Below are 23,729 nucleotides of genomic sequence, written 5' to 3'. Positions count from 1 at the left end.
CGGAGGTCAGCCAGCTTTCCTGAAGGCCTGCACTGAGCGGCCAGGGCAGACCGCTCTCACCTCTGGAAGCTTCTCCACACTTCTGGTCTCCTGGTCAATGCTCTGGGTTCTGCCCCCAGAGGCCAAGCAGAGCTAGCATCACCTCTCCCTCCTCCTCAAAACAGCCTATGGCGGCCAGTCCTCGAGGGCCAAGCAAAGGAGGTTGATTCCCTGGACGAGGTGGGAAAAGTCCGGTTACGGCCTGGAAAGGAACCTAGTCAGGCTGTCCAGGCGCTGAGTTCTAGCCTCAGATCCCTTCCCCTGCCTGGCCTGCTCTCTCTTCACAGAGGCCTGGGTGATCTTGGTGGATCTCCGTGGCCTTCCACCAGCCTCCCGTTTCTTACACCCCAGAGTCAGGCAGTCCTCCACAGAGAGGCGCACTGTCCCCAGGGACTCATGGGACAGGGGGCAGCCCCCCCCAGGCTCATTCCAGGGACCCATCCTGAGAGCAGAAGCAGAGCAGAATTGCTCAGTCATTCAGCAGCCAGGCCAGAGCTGTCCATAGTTCTGAGAAAGAGCCAAGAGTCCAGTGACAGAATGGCCCTTCCCAGCCGCCCCGTCTGTCCAGACTCTGCCCTCTGGCTGTCTGGGCTGCCTTCAATGTCTCTCTGAATGCATGTCTGCCTCTTCCTTTCCCCCAGGACTCCTTCTGCACATCCAGCAGGTGAAGTGTGTGTGTGTGTGTGTGTGTGTGTGTGTGTGTGTGTGTGTGTGAGTGTGTGTGAGTGAAGCACAACAGCCCCGGAGAGAGCTGGTGGAGGACAGAGAACCAGATCTGCACCTCCCCCCCCAGCACCTGCTCCATCTTTTACCTCCCCAGTGCTTAGCAGAATGCCCCACAGACAGCAGACACCTATTGGATAGTTATTGACTAGGTGTGGGCTTCCTCTTTAGATTGTAAGCTCCCCGAGGGCAGGCACTGTCTTTTGTGTGTGTGTGTATGTGTGAGGCAATTAGGGTTAGGTGACTTGCCCAGAGTCACATAGCTAGTGAGTGTTCTGTGTCTGAGGCCGGATTTGAACTCAGGTCCTTCTGACTTCAGGGCCAGTGCGCTAACCACTGCGCAACCTAGCTGCCCTCAGCACTGTCTTTCTTTCTGTTGGCCTAGGCATTAGCTTGGTAATACCTGATGACTTGCTCGGGACTGTTAGAAGGACTGAGCCCAAGGCTGTGGATGTCCCCCTGAGGCCAGCCAGCCAGCTCCCCAGATCTCCAGTTCTTAAGCTTCTTCTGTTTCCCTTTTGTTCTAAAGCTGGTTTTCTAAGATAAATGTGGTTCACCTTGACATTATGATTAGTGTGAGTCCTTGCACAAATGCAGCCTGAGAAAGATTGATATTTCCTTAAACTGCAGTACACACGCACACACACACACACACACACACACCCAGGCACATCCACACACATGCACACACGCACACACACACATACCACACACACACCACACACATACACACCACACACACACACACACACACCACATGCACACACACACATATACACACACATATATTAACCAAAGAGATTTTTCTCTGCCTGAGGACTCAAACTGAACAAAAGAGAATTATTGATCAATTTGTGTAACTTCCCAGAACATGGAGAAAGAAAACAGACTCAGCCTTTCTAGTCAAAGAGTGGGCAGATTTCTTTAGTGGAGTGGTGGGGGAGGCTTGTAGGGAGCTAGTTTGAAAAGAAAACCATTCCTCCAGGGAGAGAATGGTTTGAGGGGAAGGCCTTTGCAAAGTGGAGGACTGAGGAGGGAGTGAGCAGAACCCTTGAGAAGATGGGGGACTGTGTCCCACACACCCACAGCTCACATCGTGGCTGGATGAGGATAAAGACCCTAGCAATGGCAGCTGTCCTGGGGCAGAGTGGGCTGTAGGCAGCAGGGGAGTGTTAGTGCATCCCCCCATGCCCCCAAAAAGATGACCACCTGCTGGCTATGATGCAGAGGTTCTAGGTCAGAATCAGCTGCACTAGAGGCCCTTCCAGCTCTGAGGTTCTAGAGTCTCAGTCTAGACCATCCTGGAGTCATCCTGAAGCAGGCCTAAAGCTGTGTTGTCATCCCCAAGCCTGCCTGCTCCTGACTTTCTCCAGCTTCAGCAGCAGGCCTCCTCTTCTGCCTCCTGACTCCAACTTGGCTCCCCAGCTCCTCACCCACCTATACCGCTGCGCTCCCCTCCGGCCAAGACCTGGCTTTGACCTAGGGCGCCCTGAACACGGTTCTCCCCAGGACCCACGGCCGGCTCACACCAGCTCGCTGGAGCCCACAAGCTGGGCACTGGCCGCTCTTCTCTCCCAGGACCAGCCCCGAGGCACAGCCCCTGGAGACCCAGGCTGACTTACCAGAAGGATGTCAGCCACGATGGCCCAGTTGAAAGAGAGAAGGAGCTCTCCGAGTGCCAGGAAGACCTGTGGACAGAAGAACCGCCGTCATTCTGGCCCTTTCTCCACATGGAAGCCCCTGCCCTTGGGAGGGAAGCTCCTGGAGGGCCAGGCTGGCCCCTCTCCCTTCCCTGCCCCTGGGCTGGGCCCCTCAGTCCGGGCTGCCAGGGACGCCTTCACCCTCACCCACCCATCACTGTTCATCTGCTCCTCATGACTGAAAGCCTAGAAACAGCCCTGTCATCATTGGGCAGTGACAGAGCCAGGCCCAGCCCAAGCCAGGGCTCCTGACAGCAGGCCTGGGCTTTTCCCCTGCCTCACACTGCCCCAAGATCTACCCCAAGACTTAGACCGGCCCGAGTCAAAAGGCATTCATTAAATTCTTTCTTTGTGTGCCCATGACCGAAGGCCCCATCATCTCTCCAGTGAGGCCAGTCAGCACCTCAGATGTCATGGGTAGTGATTGACTCTTCACTGGGACAGCCTGGGGGACTTTGGACGGGTCCCCACCCTCCTGGGCTGCCTCCATCACTCCTGGAGGGCGCTCTCAGTTCTGAGCTCACTGAGGTGTGGGAGAGAAGCACCAGCAGTCACTAGCCAGCACTAGAGCCTGGATTGAAGAGCCTCAGTGTTCCCTCCCCTTTCTTGCATCTCTTTAACCCAGTGAGAAAGCAGGGAGAGACACAGGCTGCTGCCCCACCTCCTTAGACCACCCCCAATCCCTGCCAGCCACCACTGGTCCTCCTGCCCCATTCACTACCCCTAGATCCTGCTATGGTTTCTCAGACACCCCCCACCATGCCCTTGGATTCTCCCCTCCTCTCCCCCCAACAACAAAAAAAAACCAAACTGTTTGCTGGAGCCCTTGTCCATTTGAGTGAAGGTTCTAGGCAGCTGTCCCAGAAAGCCCTGCCCCTCCCCCTCCCCAGGTGTGCTCCAAGGGCTGGGATGGGTTCAGGTGGGAACAGCCTGGCCTGTTCCCAGCAGTTCTGGCCCTTCCCAAGGTGTTGTCCCAGGCATGGTCTCCCCCCATCCTCCCCAGGGCCCCAGGAGTCAAACTGGACACCCCCACTGCCCAGATGAGGACACTGAGGTTCAGTGAGGATTTGTTATTAGTTTTTTTTAGCTAGGATTTATAGAGCACTTTGAGGCATACAAAGCGCGTTACAAATATTCTCATTTGATCTTCACAATAAACTTGGGAGGTAGAGGCTGTTATTACCCCCCTTTTTCAGATGAGGAAACTGAGGCGGATAGAAGTGACTTGCCCAGAGTCATACAGCTAGTGGCTGAGGCTGGATTTGAACTCAGGTCTGACTCCAGGCCTATTCCTGAACCTTCCTGTAGACTCTGGGGTAGGTGTTCACACTGCACATGGAGTAAAGAACTTTGTTACATCTGGGAAACTGAGCCGAGACTGTGTGTATCCAGGGCCCACCACCCTCTGGCCAGCCTCTGCCTGCCTCCAGAAGCTCCCTGCCCCACTCTGGCCTGGTCTTGTCGTGTATCATCTACTGGGGCTCCCCACATGGCCAGGGGGAGGAGATGCTGCTTCCTCTGTCTAGAAAGGACTAGCCACGGATGGATCGCTCCCGTGTCCCCAGAGCTGGGCCATGCTGCTGATGGCCTCAGCAGCACCTAGGGTCTCCCTGCCCATGTGGCTGCACAGTGCCCAGCCATCTGTCAGACCCTGACCCAGAGGGTAGGAGCAGAGCAGTGGGGAGGGACTGCAAAGAGACCAGGAGAACTTCCCAACAGCGAGGGCTGACCCAACATAAGCGGGGCTGCCCTGGGAGGGGGCAGCATGCCCTTTCCGGGGGGTCACTGAACAGAGCCTGGGATGGTCCCTTGAAGGGACGTCAGAGACAAGAGCGCACCGAGGTCCCTTTCTCCTTTTGGATTCCATGATTCCACGCCAAAAGTCAAGATGAAGAAGGGTCAGTCCAAGTAGCCAAGAACCACTCTGTTCTGGCCTCTCCTCCAAGCCTCATGCCTGAGACAGCAGGAGAGTCTGAGCTTTGGACTGAACTCTGCAAATGTGACTGTGGGGCACCGAGATAAGGAAGGGCACTTGTCAATGTAAAGTCTTACACCTGGGCTCAAAAAAATCAACTGTGAAGGACTAGATGGAAGCCGGGAGAGAGGCGGGCACAGCTGGCTCTGGTGGGAGAGGTCCAGATCTGACTTCTCCTGCTTCGGAGGTCTTAGGCAGTCCCTCAGCCTCTGGCTCCCCGCAGGAGGGGCGTCCCAGGAAGGCTGGGCACAAGGGCATCCCCTTTCTGGGGGGTTTCCACTCTCATCTTAGGGGCCAATCAACTGAGATGTGGCGTGAGGTGGGCCTGAGATGGCGAAGTTGTACCCACTGTTTGGCCACACTGTCCTGCACTGTGGGTGCTGTCGGTGCCTTGCCTCCTGGTGGCTGGAGGGGACCCAGGCAGTGCCGCTCCAGTCAGAGCAGGTCCTGCCACGCTAAGAAGCCCCCAGGTCAGTGGCCAGTTCGCTTGTAGTAAGGACCAGCCACGCCCCCGAGTCCATCACTACCAGAGCTGAATGCTGCCGTCCTATCTCCCATCTTCCATCTCTGGGTCTCCTCTGTCCTCTTCTTTCTCTTCCTGGCTCTGGGTTCTGCTCTCTCCTCACTGTCCTCACTGACTTGGATGATCACCTCACTGAGGTCACTGTCCTCACTCCCAGTGATGGCTGGGCAGCCCCAGTCTGAGCCTTCTCATTGGCTCTGCCTTCTCTGACCATGCTCAGCTCCCCAATGGCTCCTAACCATGTCCCCTAGTCCTGAGAAAGGCAGCAAAGCAAAGCCCCCTTCCTTATCCAGCCTTGTTTACAGAGCTCTCCCCATAGCAGCCTGGGCTGCTCCGATTGGGCCCAGACTTGTGGGAGGCTTCTTGAACCCAGTCAAATGTCATCACCATCTGTCAGCACTAACCATGGGGGCAGGGGAAAGCTTAGCAGTCAGGTTCTTTGGGGACAATGTGAGCCATGAGGGTAAGGGAGAGCCCTGCTCTGTCAGAGGTCTTGTTTCATACTTTACTGCTTACCCAACTGGGCGGAGAATGTGTAGCCTCACTTTTCCCCTCTAAAATGGGGTAATAATCCTCGTATTCCTTTCTTCATGGGGACAGCGTGAGGAAAGTGCTTTGCAAACCTCAGAGTGCTATGGAGACATGAGGGGAGCCCTGGTAAAGCATGCTGGGGTGGCAGGCAGGCAGGCTCGCCAGGGAGATCTGACTTAGCTGACTCTTTGGAGGACGCTCAGAGCAGAGCGCCCTTGGAGTGCCCAGAAGCCTTTCGTGCCTATGACTCCACAAGCAGATTCTCACAGCAGGCCTTCAAGCAGGGCTGTGCTCCTGGGATGGTTGTCTCCATTTTACAGATGAGGCCTGGGAAGCAAAGGGGCTGGCCCGAGACCACACGAGGAGTCCCAGACAGGAGCTAAGGAGAGGACCCGGGTGTCTTGGCTCCAGGCCAGCTGCTCCCCACAAGACCACACTTCCTCCATGACGCACTGGGGGGAGTTGTCCTCAGCACATTCTTTCGAGTAGCCACTAAGGTGGAGATCCTTTGTCCTTTGTCCCTTGAGGGTGGACTTGCTTTTCTGGAACAGCCAAATGTCTGTCACTTGGAGCCCAGGGTTGGTCAACACAGGATGGGCGAGACTATGAAGTAACAACACAGGTTTTCCAAGGGCCTCCTTGAACTGGGCCCCAAGGGCAAAGGTGGGTCTTAGGAAAACACTCTGAGGAATTGCAACATCCTCACAACCAGAGGCAAGCCTCCCAGAGAGAAGAGTGGAGAAAGACCAGGCTCCGGTAGGAATTCCAGAATGATAGACGCTGGAAGGAGCTGGAGAGAGCATGGTCCCTCCCCTCCACAGGCAGGCAGGGACTCCAAGGCAGCCTCCAGCGTCAGCAACAGAACCTTGACTCTCTGTTTTCTAAGCCACTGGATGTCAATGCTCGAGTGCCCCAAACAGGGCTGCTCTGGGCTAAGCCCATCCATGCCATCTCAGACCCGGAACATGCTCCAGATGTCTCTGTGAAGCCTCTTCCCCAAGTGCTGGAGGGTCTCTGCCCTCCTCTTCTGCCTCCATCAGTGGGCCATGTGGCCTACGCTTTCTTGGCCCCACATCCCCAGTGGTGCCAGGATACCACTTCTCACTCCTGAGGCATCACTGGTATGATGTGGCTGTCTACTCAGATGCCATGTTTCTCCTTTTTCCCTCTTGAGTGACTCGCAGATTGCATTCTTTGGTGTCCTGTGTTTCACTGCCATTCAACGCCATCACTAGGGAACTATGAATATCCAAAAGGCAAGGTTTTGTGTCAGGGGCCCCTGGAGGCGCTTTGAAATCCCCGCATAGACTACATCTATGCAGCTCATTTCCACCCTCCCATTAAACTCTGTGCCCAGCTCATTGTCCACCAGTGGAACATCTCTCCAAGCTAGACATGTGTTTGTATTACCACATGTGTGGTTGTATGTACTCAATGTCCATCCTGGTCTGGCAGATGGGCATTCTACATCTGCTTGGATGTGCCAGAAGAGTTCCTGTAGCCTTGTGGGCTTGATGGAATCAGCACCATGTCATCTGCCCAGAGGAGCATCTGCAGGACCGCCCCCTCCCAGGGAATTCTGCTTCCATTTGGATTTTCTGGGCAACTCCAGTGTCTGTGATTGTGACAAAACCCTGCTCAGCCAAATGACACATTCTGCCATCTTTGACACGACCAAACAGAGAATCGGTACAGCGTCCTTTCTGTCTCTGTGCCTATTGAGGAATCTTACGTGATTTTGATACATGGCCAAGAGACTCCTCAGAGCAGCATCTCTGAGGCAGTGGTGTGCCCAGTCAAATGCTTCTGTGTAACAGTGGGACCCTTTGTCTACCTTCCTAAGTCAGTTTGTTGTGTGACTTGAGAGAAAAGGGGGCAGATGAATAAGGAAAGGTCTATTGGCCAGATGGCCCCTGAGATGCAGGGTCAAGGGAGTCCTTTCAGGCAGGGGGAGGGGGGTACCATGAGGAAAGGTGTGGAAACTAGAATAGGAAGGATGGAAGAAGGGGACGTGTGAGTAGTCTGTATTGCCTGGAATGTAGAGGAAGGGAAGGGATGTTGGCACCAGACTTTAGGAATCCTAGAATGCCAGGCAAAAGGCTTTGTGTTTTATCTGGTCAGTCGCAGGGCATGGTTTTAGGTTTCTAAGGACAGAAAGTGATATGAGCAAAATGTCTTATGAACATTACTCAGGGCAACTGTGTGAAGGGAGGCTGGGAAATAGGGGAGGTTGGTTAGGAGGCACCAACAGTAATCCAGGTGGGAGACGATGAGGGCCCAAATAGAGGTGGCGACTGCAAGCTTGGGCAGAGGGTGAGGCAGAGGACAGAGACAGCGGGCCCAGGACCATCTTTCATGCAGATTTGCTGCCATCTCTGAAGTTAAGCTGAGAGGAGGGGCTCGGTCTAGGTGCTCACTCAGAACAGGCAACATAGATGGTCAAGTGTTCCAAAAGAGGGAGCTTTCTCCATTTGTCGTTCAAATGAACCATCTTGGAATGAATGGCCTGCTGCCCTCCCTAAGATGGAGCCTGAGCCATGCCCGGACAGGCTGGGAAATGGGGACCCCCGGCCCGGTGTTCCCTCACTCACATGTCTCCAGCAGACCCCCTCTGGCTTGAGCATTTCAACCCCAGTAGAAGGCTGAGAGGCAGGTGGCTTTAGTTAGCTGTTCAGTGCCCTCTAAAATTTACATCGGCTGGAAATGTTTTTCATGACTTCATATGACTAATGGGCATCATGTTTCTTGCCTTCTCAATGGGTGGGGGAAGGGTGGGGGGAAGGAGAGAATTTGTAGCTAAAAATAAACATTTAAAAATTGTTTTAAATAAAAACATCTCTATGGCGCACAAACTGAATAAACAGAATTTACACGGGGCAGACAGCCACCTTCTCTGCCTCAATTGCACTTTAAGTTTAGAAAGGAAACAGCAAAGAGTGTGACTGACCCACAAGCAAATGCCTCAGTGCTATGCCAATGTCCATTGCCATCTGCAGCCTCCACTCCAGACCCAGGGTCCTCCTCCCTGTGGCCTGGCCCTGCCCTGGTTGTCATGGAAACCATAAACACTGCTTGCCTCCTGTGACTCAGCCCCACCACTGACCACCCACTCTGATCCAGGCTGTGTCAGGGACACCCACTCTGGGCCAGGTGGTCCCTGAGCCACAGCAGACAGAGGCCCAGGTGCTTTTGAACATACACATGGCCTCCTCACTCTTGAACTGTGAAGGGCCAATGTACTCAGCCAATGAGCCTAGTAGGAGGTGGGAGAGAAATATTAAGAGATGCCATTTATTAAGCATCTACTATGTGCCAAGCCCTGGGCTAAGTGCTTTAAAAATATCATCTCCTTTGATCCTCACAACAACCTTGGGAGGTAGGTGCTGTACTTATCCCATTTTACAGATGAGTAAACTGAGGCAAGCAGGGTGAAGTGACTTGCCCAGGGTCACACAGCTAGTCGGTGTCTGGGGCTGGGTTTGAACTCCAGTGTTCCTGATTTCAGGCCCTATCCACTGTGCCACCAGCTGCTAAGAAAGAAAGAAGGATGCCCACTCAGCGGGAATCAGGAGGCTCAAAGCTCCTCATTACCAGCTTTTGCAGCCCCGGCAGCAGCATCCCCTGGATACTGATTCAAATTCCTTAACCTTGGCATCAGGCTCTGTCCCTATTCTTTCTCTCTGCTGAGCACCACCTTGGAAAAACGAAATAAAAACCTCTGTTGGCCCTAAAATCTGCTGCAGAAAAGGAGGCCCATCTTCCTGGCACTGTGGGAACTGAGGGAGAGATTGGGCAAAGAAAAATGAAGCAAATGACAAGGCAGCCCCAGCCCTCCTCCAATGGCTCATTTCCTCAGTCAGCTGGCTGCGGCAGCAGGCCCAGGTGCCCACACAGCTCATGGGGAGTGAGTGAATGAATGAGGTACACAGGATGCCGGGCCAGTGCCAGGCCTGCCCATCAGCTCCTCATTGAAGGAGCAGGCACCGAGTGAGTCAAGGGCACAGCATGACTCTTATGCCAGCCTCCAGCTCAGGACGTGGGGGGTTTGGCTCACGGATTATGGGAATTATCCTTCTCATCCTGGAGCACAATTCTCCAATACATCATAGTTTTACCATCTCCTCCTGCATAACCCTGTGAGGTGGGGAACTCAGCCCCATTTATGGAGAGGAAAACTGAGGCTCTAGAAAGGAAGTGGCCTAGAATCTTGGAGTTAGAAGGAAGCATCATCTCTAGTCTGCATTAGTCCAGCAAGTACACAAGGCTCAGAGGAGAGGAATAGCTTTCCCCAGGTCACACCTGGCCTGGGATTCAGACCCATGAGCCCTCCTGATGCCCAAGCCAGGCTCTTTCCACTAGGACCAGCTGCCTCCCAGGGTCCCCAGCGTCCCATGGCCCCACCCCTGGGGCACCTGGGCCTGCCCACCAGCCACACCTCCTGAGGAGCCTGACCTCCACCCTGAGCAGAGGCCCTGAGGAGAAGGGGCTCCCCCAAGCAGGGGCTGGAGAGGAAAGCTGGACAGCGAGCTGATATGCTTCCTCACAGAAGATGAGAAGCAAAGGGGAGTGACAGCTGAGACAGTGTGTCTGTCTAGAGGCAGCCGCCCCAAGGGGTGGGCAGGGCACTGTCCAGAGTGCTGACGCAGCCATGGGCACATGGAGCCCTCTGGCCACCTCGCTGCCACACAGTCACTCACTAGCCCCCACTGACCTTCACCTCCTTCTGTGGGCTTCAGTTTCCTCTGCTGTAAAGTGAGATGGACTTGGTCTAGGTGCCCTCTAAAATTCCTAGTCCTGAATCTCTGCTCCAATGACTCCTCAGCCAGTTCTGGCTCCTCTCCTTGCTGCCCCTACCCAGCAAGAGGCCATGGAGAAGCGCCTCACCGCATTCTGTAGCTGTCCTGCCTTGGTCAATATGGCAGCCCCATCTAAACAGGCAGAAGCACCAGGGAGCATCCCCTACCGCACACACTCCAGGTATTCTATACATAGAGCTTACAGGTCAACAAAAAACAAAAAACAACAAAAACTACCCAGATTCCAAGGGCAACATTTAAATATAAAAGGCCAACAGGTACATGGGAAGGAGGACTTCTTTTGGGGCGTCACTTACATAGTACTCTGCTCTCCGACCCCCTCACCTTCAGCATTGTCTTGGAGAGGCGGCTCTGAGAAAATGATGCTGGGCCCCTTTGTAGTACCTGGCACCGCTGCCCCTGCACCAGGATCAGCAAAACACGTCCTCTGTGGGCCATGAGCATTTAGAAGGGAGACAATGATCCCTTAACACCAGCTTGGCTTCCTCCATGACAGGGCAAGACACTAAAACTCACTTCAGACAGAATTCCTAGATCGGTGCATTGGAGGATACCAGAAATCTAAGATACTTAGACGTCAGCAAAGAATTTGGCTGTCTTGGTTGCTTTCCTTGTGGTCAAGATGGAGACGTATAGGCTGGACCAGTGGTGGCAGACACAAGGGCAACTCTCTGGGCTGCCAGAACCAGATTAAAATGTAGTTGGAAAATACTTAATAAAATAAATAGAAATACGACAGAACATAGAGAATGTTGTCATGTGCGGTTTTCTAAGTCAATGAATGTGGCCACAAGAATCTTTGTGTCAGGTTTGGTGGCCCAGTTTCTACTTGAGTTTGACACCACTGGGCTAGCCCATAGTGCTGTTAGAGAGATTTGATCCTGGTGGATGACCAGACCCAAGATACAGGCATTAATAAGTTGACATAAATTTGGAAAGATGTCTCTAGTGGAGTCTGTCTGCCTTTGGCTCTATGGCATTCAACATCTTTCTCTGTGATCTCAATCAATGAACATTTATTAGGTGCCTACTATGTGCCATATCTTGTGCTAAGCTCTGGGAATGTAAAAAGAGGTGGAAATGGTCCCCGCCCTCAAGGAGCTTGTGGTTTAATGAGGGAGACAACATGCAAATATGTACCCAAAGAGTTACATACAGGATAACTAGGAAGTCATTAAAGGAAGAAAGGCGCTAGAATGAAGAGGGGCTGGGGGAGGCTTTCTGTAGAAAGTGGGACTTTAGTTGGGACTTGAAGGAAGGCAGGGAGGTCAGGAGTTGGAGTGGAGGAAGGAGAGTATTCTAGGCATAGGGGACAGACAGAGAGAATGCCTGGGGCTGACACATGAAGGATCTTGCCTGTGGAACAGCCAGGAGGTGGTACTGGTCAAGCAGTAGATGTTGGGGTGTAAAGTATAAAAAGACTGGAAAGGTGAGGAGGCAGGGTACGAAGAGCTTTGAATGCCAAGCAAACAAAGTATTTTATGTATTTGATCCTAGAGGCAATAGGGAGCCACTGGGATTTATTAAGTAGGAGATTGACATGTTCTAACCTGTGCTTTAGGAAAATCGCTTTAGGCTGAAGGGAGGATGGACTGGAGTGGAAGCTTGAGGCAGGCAGACCCATCAGCAGCTACTGCAAAGTTCCAGGTGTGAGGAGATGAGGGAAGGTAGGAGGATGAAAGGGTTTATGGGGAAAGAGAATGATTTCTATTTTGGACATACTGAGTTTCAGATGTCTGCTGGCCATCTAGTCTGAGATGTCTGAAAGGCAGCTGGAGATGTGAGATTGGAGGCCAGTAGAGAGGCTGGGGCAGGAATCATCAGCTTAGGTGGATCCAAGACGGCAGAGTGAGAGGAAACATTTTTGCCTAGCTTTCCCAGCACACCTCTTTCACAACAACCTAGAAAACCCACGAATCAGAATTCTGAACAGGAAAAGGCAGAGACATAGTAACAGAGACAGAGACACACACATACAGAGGGAAGGAGGGGGGGAGAGAGAGAGAGAGAGAGAGAGAGAGAGAGAGAGAGAGAGAGAGAGAAAGTCTGCCTACTCTGAGGTGGGGGCTCACCAGCAGTGTGCTGTGGCAGTGGCAGAGAGCATTCCAGCACTCAGAAACAATGAGGGGGAGCTGAGATTGAACATTAGGAAGTACCAGGGCCAAAAGAGGGCCCAGGAGACCCTGAACTAGCAGTGGAAGCAGAAACAAGTGCCATCTGACAGCTCTGTCATCCTTTGCCCAGTTCCAGGTTGTAGACACAGGATGGATAGAGGTGGCCGTGAGGAAGCACAGGTCCCAGCTAAGTACAAACACTGAACAAGTCCCAGAAATTTAGCTGTGCAGCTCTGAGCCAGGAGCAGAAAGGCACCTCAGTGCTAACCTTTGGCCCACATAGGCCTGCAGTGGAATGACCAGAGCAGGGGGCCAAGACCAAAGGAGCCAACAGTTCAGGCAGTCTGAGCCTGCAGAACCTCCTAGGGGCTAACAGTGCAACTCTCCATAAGCCAATGGACCCAACTTGCAGAGCTCAGATCAGGAGTGTAGTGAACAGCTCCCTCCCCAGGTCATATTCCTATGGAAGCTCTGAAAGTTTGCAGACCTCCCAGACGGAGCTGTGAAAACAGCAGAAGGACACATAGGGAGGGAAGCTCAGACCAACCTTTCCCTACGCCCCCACCAAAGTCAATTGAGCTCAACACTAAAGTCCAGAGCCAAGAAGCAGGCTGGAAGAATGAGCAAACAAAAATAATCTGGCCATAAAGAGCTTCTATAGTGACAGGGAAGCTCAAGATACAAACACAGAAGAAGAAAATGACTCAAGAATATCTACAAACAAACCCTCAAAGAAAACTTGCCTGGACATGAGCCCAGAAAGAATTCCTAGAAGAGTTGAAGAAAAAATTAAAGAAGGAGCTAAAATGATTCAAAAACCCAAATGTGAACTATAAAAGAAACCTGTTAACAGCTTGGTAAAAAGAGGTACAAAACTCACTAAAGAAAATAAACCCTTGAAGATTAGGACTGGCCAAAATTAGGACATGGAGCATGAAGAAATGGAATTATGAAACATCAATAAATGATAAAACAAAGTCCAAAAATTGAAAAAAAAAAAAAGAAGAAGAAGAAAATGTGAAATACCTCATAAGAAAAGCAACTAACCTGGAAAATATCTCAAGAAAAGATCATTTAAGAACCTTTGGATTACCTGGAATCCATGAACAAAAATAGAGCCTCAATGTCATATTTCAAGAAATTGTAGAGAAAACTGAACAAATATCTTAGAACCAGAAGGCAAAGTAAGAATTGAAAAAATACACTGGTTACTTCATGAAAGGAATCCCAAAATGAAAACTTCCAAGAATATGATAGCCAAAATTCAGAACTCCCAGGTCAAGGAAAAAATACTGCAAGTGGCCAAAAAGAAAAAATTCAGGGTCACACAAGATTTAGTAACCACCATTATACAGGAAGGTGAATAGAAAACTTGACATTCAAACACGAGATTCAAGAGAAGCCTTAAAAAAGTGAGCGAAGTGAAAATTCTCGACGCACTAAATAAGACCAAACTGCTTACATTCTCATATGAGGAGATGATACATATAACCCCTCAGAACTTTGTTATTACCAGCAGTCTAAGAGAAAACCTAATTAGACAGAGAGCCTGGGTGTGATGCTATTATGTTTGGATGATCTCAAAACAAGAACATGAGTGTGGGGAAGAGGGATGCACAGGGAGAGGAGAGAAGAGAGAGAAATAGTGGGGAAGACTATATGGCACAAATGGGGTTTGCAGGAAAGAGCTTATCTAGCAGACATGTGGTATGTCCAAATTAGGATCCAAAAAATGTTGCTGGTTAGCCGCCAAGACTGTGTCTCTCTACATTCTCCGCATGAATGTGGAACAGTCCACAGCCCAAAGCTGGATTGGGTTGATATGTTGGCTCAGGCTGCTGCATTGTTTTTCTTGTCTTTTGCATGAGATGACTTTCTTTGGGGGAGAGGAGGAAGGAAGTTTTAGGAAATGAAGGTGAATTGTGAATGAAAGATATCCATAAAAGTTTAATCAATCTTGGCAGGCTAGAAAATTGGGCAGAATCAGGTGACATTTAGTATGCATAAATGTCAAATGTTTTATTCAGCCTTAAACAATCAGACTCACAGATAAAACCTGGAAGAGGTTTGGCTACATGACAGCTCCTGTGAAAATGAGAGGCCTGGGAATTTGAGTGGCCCTCAAGCTCAATGTGAACCAACCACATGGCAGGGCAGCATCAGAGGACTTCAGAGAGGGAAGGGACTTCAGCAGCTGCTGGGTCCAACCTGACCCTACTATGATGCCCCTACAGCATCCCCAGAGGATGCATTGCAGCCTGGCAAACTAATGTGGCCTTAGAGAGGCATTGCGACACGGGTCTCCTCTTCTTCCTCTTCCTCTTTTTCTTTTTTCCTCTTCTTTTTCTTCTTCCTTTCCCACTACCTTTTTCTTCTCCTCTTCTTTTTCCTTTTCCTCCTCTTCATCTTTTTCTTTTTCTTCCTCTTCTTCCTCTTCCTCTTCTTCTTCCTATTCCTCTTTTTCCTCTTCCTCCTCTTCTTTTTTGTCTTCCTCCTCTCTTCTTCTCTCTCTCCCTCTCTGTTTCTTTCTCTGCCTCTCTTCTCTCTGTCTCTTTCTCTCTCTGTGTCTCTGCTTCCTTGCCTGTCTCTTTCCAGTCTCCAGCAGTGTTCTGCCCTCTCCCACTCCCACACTCACATAGATAAACCTGCTTACAACAGATAACCCAGTTTCATTGAGAAGACCAAGGCCAGGAGCCAAGATGGCAGAGTAAGAAATAGTCACTCTCACCCTCCTTCATTGACCTTTGAAAGCCCAGAAAATATCAACCCAGGAAAAACCCTGAGACAGCAAAAAGACAAGGCACAGCAGTCTTGTACCCTAGGAAGCTTGGGGGATTAACAGAAAAGGCCTTTCTCACTCTGGAGGAGGGGCAGCAGCACAGGATCGAAGGCATCCCAGCAAGCCCCACATCAGCATTCCAGGGGAGATCCTGAGGCTCAGGTTGGTGGAACAGGCAAGTGCCAACACCAGAACCCCTGAGAGCCTCAATACAGGAAGGGGAACTGGTAGATACCAGCTTGGAAAATGACCACAGGCAATGGCATTCTCCAGCAGCAAAATCACCCAGTGCCTCAACACAACTCTGGGGAGCACAACTCCAGAAGGAAAGCTCCAGGCTAACAGAAATCCACCAGCAATGAAACATCCCTGTGCAAGGCTCAGGTGACCAGGAGACAAACATTCAAGTGCAAGCCTCTGGTGAGCAGGAAAAGAAGCTTGGGTAGTGCCCCCTTTGCTCCAGCAGGAGAATTCAACAGTTTTGATTGTTGGGTTTTTTGGGTTTTTTTTTTTGGTAAAAAGTCAGAAAATAGGCAAACACCATGAACAAAAAGCAGAAATGGAAAATGACCATAGATTCCTATTTTGGGGAAAGGGAAGATCAAGGCACAAATTCAGAAGAGGACAACATTGTTAATATACCCACATATGAAATCTCAAAGGGGAATATGAACTGGTCTCATACCCAAAAAGCCTTCTTGGTTTTTCATGATTTTCTTGCATCACTCTCATTTCTCTTCCTAGTTTTTCCTCTACTTCCCTTACTTGCTTCTCAAAATCCTTTTTGAGCTCTTCCAAGGCCTGGGACTGATTCATATTTTTCTTGGAGGCTTTGGATGTAGGAACTTTGGCTTTGTTGTCTTCTTCCGGTTGTATGTTTTGATCTTCTTTGTTACCAAAAAAAAAGATTCTATAGTCTGACACTTCTTGCAAGGTTTGCTCATGATCCCAGCCAATTACATGAGTTATAAACTCTTTATTAAGGTAGAGGTCTGCTTCCAATGTGGAGAATGTACTGTCCCAAGCTTCAGGAGTTTGTACAGCTGTTTTCAGAGATACTTCTAGGGACCTGTAAATTTTCAGTTCTTCCAAAGTGGTATGATAAGGGATGAAGTGTTTACTCCTTTCCTGGCCTGTGCTCTGGTCTATGGGTGATCACAAGCATTCTTTTCTGTCTTGGAACTGTGAGGAGGATTTCTTTTCCACCTCCATTACAAGCTCCACTACACCAGTGCTCCTCCTCACCCTAGGACCACCCCTCAGAACTGTGACCCAGGCAAAGCAAGAGATTCCTGCCTCAGCACTGGCAAAGAGATCCCTGCAATCCCCCTCTGATCAACCACTTGATTCCCCCTCAGTCTGTGGGCCAGAAGTGCAGGAGGCAGCCGCTGCCCCAGGCCACACTCAGGAACTGGGGCTGAAACCTAGCTTCTCTCTTACCACAGAAACAGACTTTTCCCACTGACATTCTAAGTTGTCTTCAGCGTTTGTGGGTTGAGAAGTCTGGAAATCACCACAGCTGCCCGTGATTCAGTCCTCTGAGGCCTGCTCCAGGTTCGCCGCTGCCTGTGTGCCCATGATGAACCACGCTCTTCTCCCAGCCTCGCACAATATACCTTTCTGATCAACCATCTGGGTTGTTTTGGGCTGGAAATTTGTTTCACTCTGTCTTTTTGTGGATTCTGCTGCTTTAGAATTTGTTTAGAGCCATTTTTTTATAGGTATTTGGAAGGATTTGAGGGAGAGCTCAAGTAAATCACTGCTTTCACTCCATCATCTTGGCTCCACCCCCTAGGAAGCCAAAAAGCCTTCTTGGAAGAGCTCAAGAAGGATTTTAAAAGTCAAATAAAACAGGTAGAAGAAAAATTAGGAAAATAAATGAGAGGTATGCAAGAGAGAGTCAACAGCTTGGAAAAGGAAGGACAAAAATTAACTATAGAAAACAAGTCCTTAAAAAGTAGAATTGGCCAAATGAAAAAGGAGGTATAAAAGCTAATAGAAGAAAACAACTCCTTTAAAATTAGAATGGGGCAAGTGGAAGCTAATGACTATGAGACAGAAAGAATCAGTCAAACAGAAACAAAAGAATGAAAAAAAACAAGAAAATGTAAAATATCTCATTGGTAAAACAACTGGCCTAGAAAATAGATCCAGGAGAGACAATTTAAAAATTACCAGTCTACCTGAAAACCATGATGAAAAAAAGAGCCTGGACAACATCCTTCAAGAAATCATCAAAGAAAACTGCCCTGAGGTCCTAGGGCCAGAGGGTAAATTAGTCATAGAAAGAATCCACTGATCACCTCCTGAAAGAGATCCCAAATTGAAAATGCCAAGGAATATAGTAGCTAAATTCCAAAACTACCAGATCAAAGAGAAAATAATGCAAACCCCCAGAAAGAAATAATTTAAATATCATGGAACCACAGTCAGGATTATGCAGGACCTTGAAGCTTCTACATTAAAAGATCAGAGGGCATGGAATACAATATTCCATAAGGCAAAGGAGCTTGGATTACAACCAAGGATCAACTACCCAGCAAAACTGAGCATAATCTTTCAGGGGAAAAGATGGACATTCAACAAAATAGGGGACTTCCAAACCTTCCTGATGAAAAGACTAGAGCTCAACAGAAAATTTGACCTTCAAATACAAGACTCAAGAGAAGGATAAAAAGGTAAACAGGAAAGAAAAAAACATTTTTAATAAGGGCAAACTGTTTCTATCCCTACAAGGGAACATGACACTTGTAACTCTTAAGAACTGTAATGTCATTATGACATTTAAAAGGGGGTATACTTAGACAGAGGGCGTAGATTTAAATTGACTTTGATGTGATGGTAAAAAAATCTAATTAAGTAGTGAAAAGGAGTTGTATTGGGAGAAGAAGAAAGGAGGAGGCAGGCAAGGATAAATTATATCACATGAAAAGGCACAAAAACCAAATACAGTAGAGGGAAAAAAGGAAGGGAGATGAGCATTGTTTGAACCTTACTCTCATCAGATTTGGTTCAAAGAGGAAATAACAATCAGTTATGTGTAGAAGTTTAACTTATCCTATAGGAAGTAGAAAGGGTAAAGGGAAAAGGAAAGAGAGGGGGCTAATAAAAGGGAGGGCAGGTGAGGGAGGCATGGTGGAAGGCAAAACTCTACTGAGGAGGGAAAAGGAAAAAGGAGGAAAAAAAGCATAAACAAGGAGTGAGGGATAGGATAGAGAGGAAGACACAGATAGTAAGCATAACTGTGAATGTGAATGGGATGAACTGTCCCATAAAATGGAAACGGATAGCAGAGTGGATTAATAACCATAAATCTACAATATGTTGTCTATAGGAAACACATTTGATGCAGAGGGATACACACAGCGTAAATGTAAAAGGCTGGAGCAGAATATTTTATGCTTTAGCTGAAGTAAAAAAAAAGTAGGGGTAGCAATCTTGATCTCAGACAAAGCAAAAGCAAAAATAGATCTAATTAAAAGAGATAAGGAAGGAAACTACATCCTGCCAAAAGGTACCATAGATAATGAAGTAATATGATCACTAAATTTATATGCACCAAGTGGTATAGCAGCCAGATTCTTCAAGAAGAAGCTAAGGGAGATACAGGAAGAAATAGACAACAAAACTATACTAGTGGGGGACCTTAACCTCTCCCTCTCTGAACTAGATAAATCTAACCACAAAATAAATAAGAAAGAAATTAAGGAGATAAATAGAATCTTAGAAAAGTTAAATATAGTTGATCTCTGGAGAAAACTGAATGGGGACAGAAAGGAATATACTATTTTCTCAGTGGTATATGGCACCTACACAAAAATTAACCATGTACTGGGGCATAAAAACCTCACAATCCAATGCAGAAAGGCAGAAATATTAAATGCATCCTTTTCAAATCATGATGCAATAAAAATTACGTGTAATAAAGGGCCATGGAAAGATAGACTAAAAATTAATTGGAAACTAAATAATCTAATCCTAAAGAATGAGTGGGTCAAACAACAAATCATAGAAACAATCAATAACTTCATCTAAGAGACTGACAACAACCAGACAACATAACAAAACTTATGGGATGCAGCAAAAGCACTTTTTTATCCTACTTTTATATCTCTAAATGCTTATATGAATAAAATAGAGAAAGAAGAGATCGATAATTAGGCATGCAACTAAAAAAGCTAGAAAAAGAACAAATTGAAAATGTCCAATTAATTACAAAATTAGAAATTCTGAAAACCAAAGAAAGATTAATAAAATTGAAATTAAGAAAACTATTGAACTAATAAATCAAACTAAGAGCTGGTTTTATGAAAAAAATAGATGAACCTTTGGTTAACATGATTTTAAAAAAAGAAATAAGAAAACCAAATTACCAGCATCAAAAATGAAAAGGGTGAGTTCACCATCAATGAAGAGGAAATCAAAACAATAATTAGGAGCTATCTTGCCCAACTGTATGCCAATAAATTTGACAATCTTAATGAAATGAATGAATATTTACAAAAATACAAATTGCCTAGATTAACAGAAAAGGAAATAAAATACCTAAACAACTTCATTTCAGAAAAAGAAATTGAACAAGCCATCAATGAACTCCCTAAGAAAATATCTCCAGGGCCAGATGGATTTACAAGTGAATTCTATCAAACATTTAAAGAACATGTAATTTCAATACTATATAAGCTATTTGGGAAAATAGATGAAGAAGGAGTCCTACCAAACTCTTTTTATAATACAAATATGGTGCTGATACCTAAATCAAGAAGAGCCAAAACAGAGAAAGAAAATTATAAGTCAATTTCCCTAATGAATATAGATGCAAAAATTTTAAATAAAATATTAGCAAAGAGATCACAACAACTTATCTCAAGGATAATACACTATGACCAGGTAGGATTTATACCAGGAATGCAGGGCTGGTTTGATATTAGGAAAACTATCAGCATAGTTGACCATATCAACAACAAAACTAACAGAAATCATATAATTATCTCAATAGATGCAGAAAAATCAAATACAACACCCATTCCCATTTAAAAAAACACTAGAGAGCATAGGAATAAATGGAGTATTCCTTAAAATGATACATAGCACATATCAAAAACCATCAGCAAGCAGTATATGCAATGGGGATAAACTAAAAGCATTTCTATTAAGATCAGGGGTGAAACAAAGATGTCCATTATATCACTGTTATTCAATATTGTGCTAGAAATGTCAGCTATAGCAATTAGAGAAGAAAAAGAAATTGAAGAAATTAGAATAGGCAAAGAAGAAACAAAGCTATCACTCTTTGCAGATGAAAATCAAGTAAAAAATTACTTGAAATTATAAACAAATTTAGTGAAGTTGTAGAATATAAAATAAACACACACAAATCATCAGCATTTCTATATATTACTAACAAAGCCCAGCAACAAGAGATAGAAAGAGAAATTCCATTTAAAATTACAGTAGACACTATAAAATATTTGGGAGTCTACCTGCCAAAACAAAACCAGGAACTATATGAACACAATTACAAAACACTTTTCACATAAATAAAGTCAGATCCAAATAATTGGAAAAATATCAGTTGCTCATGGGTAGGCCAAGCTAATATAATAAAAATGACAATTCTACCTAAATTAATTTACTCATTCAGTGCCATATCAATCAAACTACCAAATATATTTTATAGAGTTAGAAAAAACAAAAACAAAATTCATCTGGAAGAACAAAAGGTTCAGAATATCAAGGGAATTAATGAAAAGAAATGCAGGGGAAGGTGGCCTAGCCATTCCAGATCTTAAAATGTATTATAAAGCAGCAGTCATCAAAACTGCTTGGTTCTGGATAAGAAATAGAGGGGTGGATCAGTGGAATAGGTTAGGTATACAAGACACAACAGTCAATTACTGTACTCATCGACTATTTGATAAATCCAAAGACTTCAGCTTCTGGGATAAGAAATCACTATTTAACAAAAACTGCTGGGAAAACTGAAAAACTTATGGCAGAAACTGGGCATAGATCAACATCTTACATCCTATACCAAGATAAAGTCAAAATGGATACACAAATTAGATACAAAGACTGATACTATAAGCAAACTAGAAGAGCAAGGAATAGCTTACCTTTCAGATCTATGGAGAAGGGAAGAATTTACGACTGAACAAGAGATAGAGAATATTATGAAATGCAAAATGAGTGACTTTGATTACATTAAATTGAAAAGTTTTTGCACAAATAAAGCCAATGCATCCAAGATTAGGAGGGAAGCAGAAAACCAGTGTCTCTGATAAAGGTCTCATTTCTAAAATATATAGAGAACTAAGTCAAATTTATAAGAATGTAAATTACTCCCCACTTGATCAATGGCCAAAGGATATGAACAGGCAGTTTTCAGATGAAGAAATTAAAGTCATATGAAAAAATGTCCTAAATCACTATTGATTAGAAAAATGCAAATCAAAATGACTCTGAGGTGCTATATCATACCTATCAGATTGGCTAACATGACAAAACAGGACAATAATAAATCTTGGAGATGATGTGGGAAAATTGGAACACTAATACATTGTTGGTGGAGTTGCGAAATGATCCAACCATTTTGGGTTATGCACAAAGGCCTATAAAATTGTGCATACCTTTTGACCCAGCAATACCACTTCTGAGTCTGTATTCCAAAGATATCATAAAAATGGGAAAAGGACCCACATGTACAAAACTATTTATAGCAGCTCTTTTTATGGTGGCAAAGAACTGGAAATTGAAGGGATACCCATTAATTGGGGAATGGTTGAACAGGTTGTGGTACGTGATTGTAATGGAATACTATTGTTCTATAAGAAATGATGAGCAGGCAGACTTCAAAAAAAAAACTTGGAAAGACTTACATGAACTGATGCTGAGTGAAGTGAGCAGAACTAGGAGAACATTGTGGGATGACTGACCTTGATAGATTTGGCTCTTCACAGCAACACAAGAATCTGAGACAACTACAAAAGATTCATGATAGAAATTGCTTTCCACATCCAAAGAAAGAACTATGGAGTTTGAATGCAGATCGAAGCAGACTATTTGCTCCTTTTTTTTCTTCTGTTGAGTTTGTTTCCTCTTTCTGGTGGTTCCTTCTATTGGTTCTAATTCTTCCTTACAACATGACTAAAGTGAAAATATGTTTAATAGGAATGTATATGTATAGCCCATATCAGATTGTGTGCTGTCTTGGGGAGGGAGGGGGAGAAAAATTTTAAACTCAAAAGCTTATGGAAATGATTGTTGATAAATCAAAACTAATTAATTAATTTTAAAAAAAGAAGGAACTATGGAGTCTGAATGCAGATGGAAGCATACTATTCGCTCTCCTCTTCCTTTGTTGTTTGTTTTATTGCTTCTTTCTCGTGGTTCCTCCTATTAGTTCTAATTCTTCTTTACATCATGACTAATGGGGAAATATGCTTAACATGGATGTATATAAAGAGCCTATATCAGACTGTACACCATGAAGGGGGGGAAGAAGTGGGAGGGGGAGAATATTTAAAACTCAAAATCTAGTGGAAGTGAATGTTGAAAACTAAAAATAAATAAATTAAATTTAAAAAATAAATAAATAAAATAAAAAAGAAGACCAAGACCATTGTCTTGCCTCAACCCCTTAGACCTCAGCATTATTACCATGTTCTCCTCCCTCTTTCTTGTTTCAGAGGAAGGAAGCCCTTGATTCCATCCTCTCCCACCTCTTCCCAGGCCTTGCTCCATCCACCTGTGCCTCTGCCCTTCCTTCCACTGGCTTCTGAGATGTTCTAGACCCCTCTATCCCATCCAGCTCCTATTCTAGCACTCTCCTCCCCTTCACTGCCAAACTCTGTAACCTTTCCTTTACCCTAACCACCTCTCCCTGTCTCCTGAAAGCAGCATCTCCCTGGCTGTGCTCCCACCCTCCTCCTTACCTGGAATCAAAACAGGAAAGAAGCTCTCTGACAGTGCTCATGGTCCTAGCTCTCCCTGAGTCCTGGTCTCTCTCTCTCTATCTGTGTGTGTGTGTGTATCTGCTTGTCTCTCTCTGTCTCTGTGTCTCTCTGTCTGTCTGTCTTTGTGTACCTCTGTCATGTTTCTCTGTCTCTCTCTCTTTCCGTTTCTTTCTGTCTCCTCTGTCCCCCTTTCCCTCTCTCATCTCTGTGTCTCTGTCTGTCTATCTCTCCCCAACCCCACCTTCTCCTAGAGGATAAAGCACCAGAGAATACCGTGGTTCCTCAACTTTTCTGTGGCAAAAACAAAGAGAAAGTCAGAAATGAAGGGAGTGGTCAATAGCAGTTTCTTATTTTTACTGCTAGGAATAGTGAAGTCTGTGTGACCTGCCCAAGTCAGCAAAAAGGACCCCAAAGAGGTGGCTCCTGGTGGCCCTCCCTGTGGAACAGCTGTGCTCATCACAGAATGGCAGGGAATCCTACGCGAGGTCCTCCAGCATGACCCATAGCGGAACAAGGATCCCCTTGCTGTGTGTGTGTGTGTGTGTGTGTGTGTGTGTGTGTGTGTGTGTGTGT

General features: G+C 46.6%; 1 protein-coding gene across 2 annotated transcripts in view; it reads right to left on the bottom strand.

The window, feature by feature from the left end:
- The window catches only part of SPNS3 (sphingolipid transporter 3 (putative)), a 67,423-nt gene that overhangs the window by 18,296 nt on the left and 25,398 nt on the right, over nt 1-23,729 (bottom strand). For both annotated transcript variants that reach the window (XM_027848890.1, XM_027848891.1), the window contains exon 9: nt 2,385-2,450. In XM_027848890.1, coding sequence (XP_027704691.1) covers nt 2,385-2,450 — 66 coding nt within the window. The remainder of the gene's footprint in view (nt 1-2,384; nt 2,451-23,729) is intronic.

The sequence above is a fragment of the Vombatus ursinus genome, unplaced genomic scaffold (genome assembly GCF_900497805.2).
Source record: "Vombatus ursinus unplaced genomic scaffold, bare-nosed wombat genome assembly UNPS02006874.1, whole genome shotgun sequence".
Classification (NCBI taxonomy): domain Eukaryota; kingdom Metazoa; phylum Chordata; class Mammalia; order Diprotodontia; family Vombatidae; genus Vombatus; species Vombatus ursinus.
The sequence above is the reverse complement of the archived record's forward strand: the minus strand, read 5'-3'. Positions and strand labels throughout refer to the sequence as shown.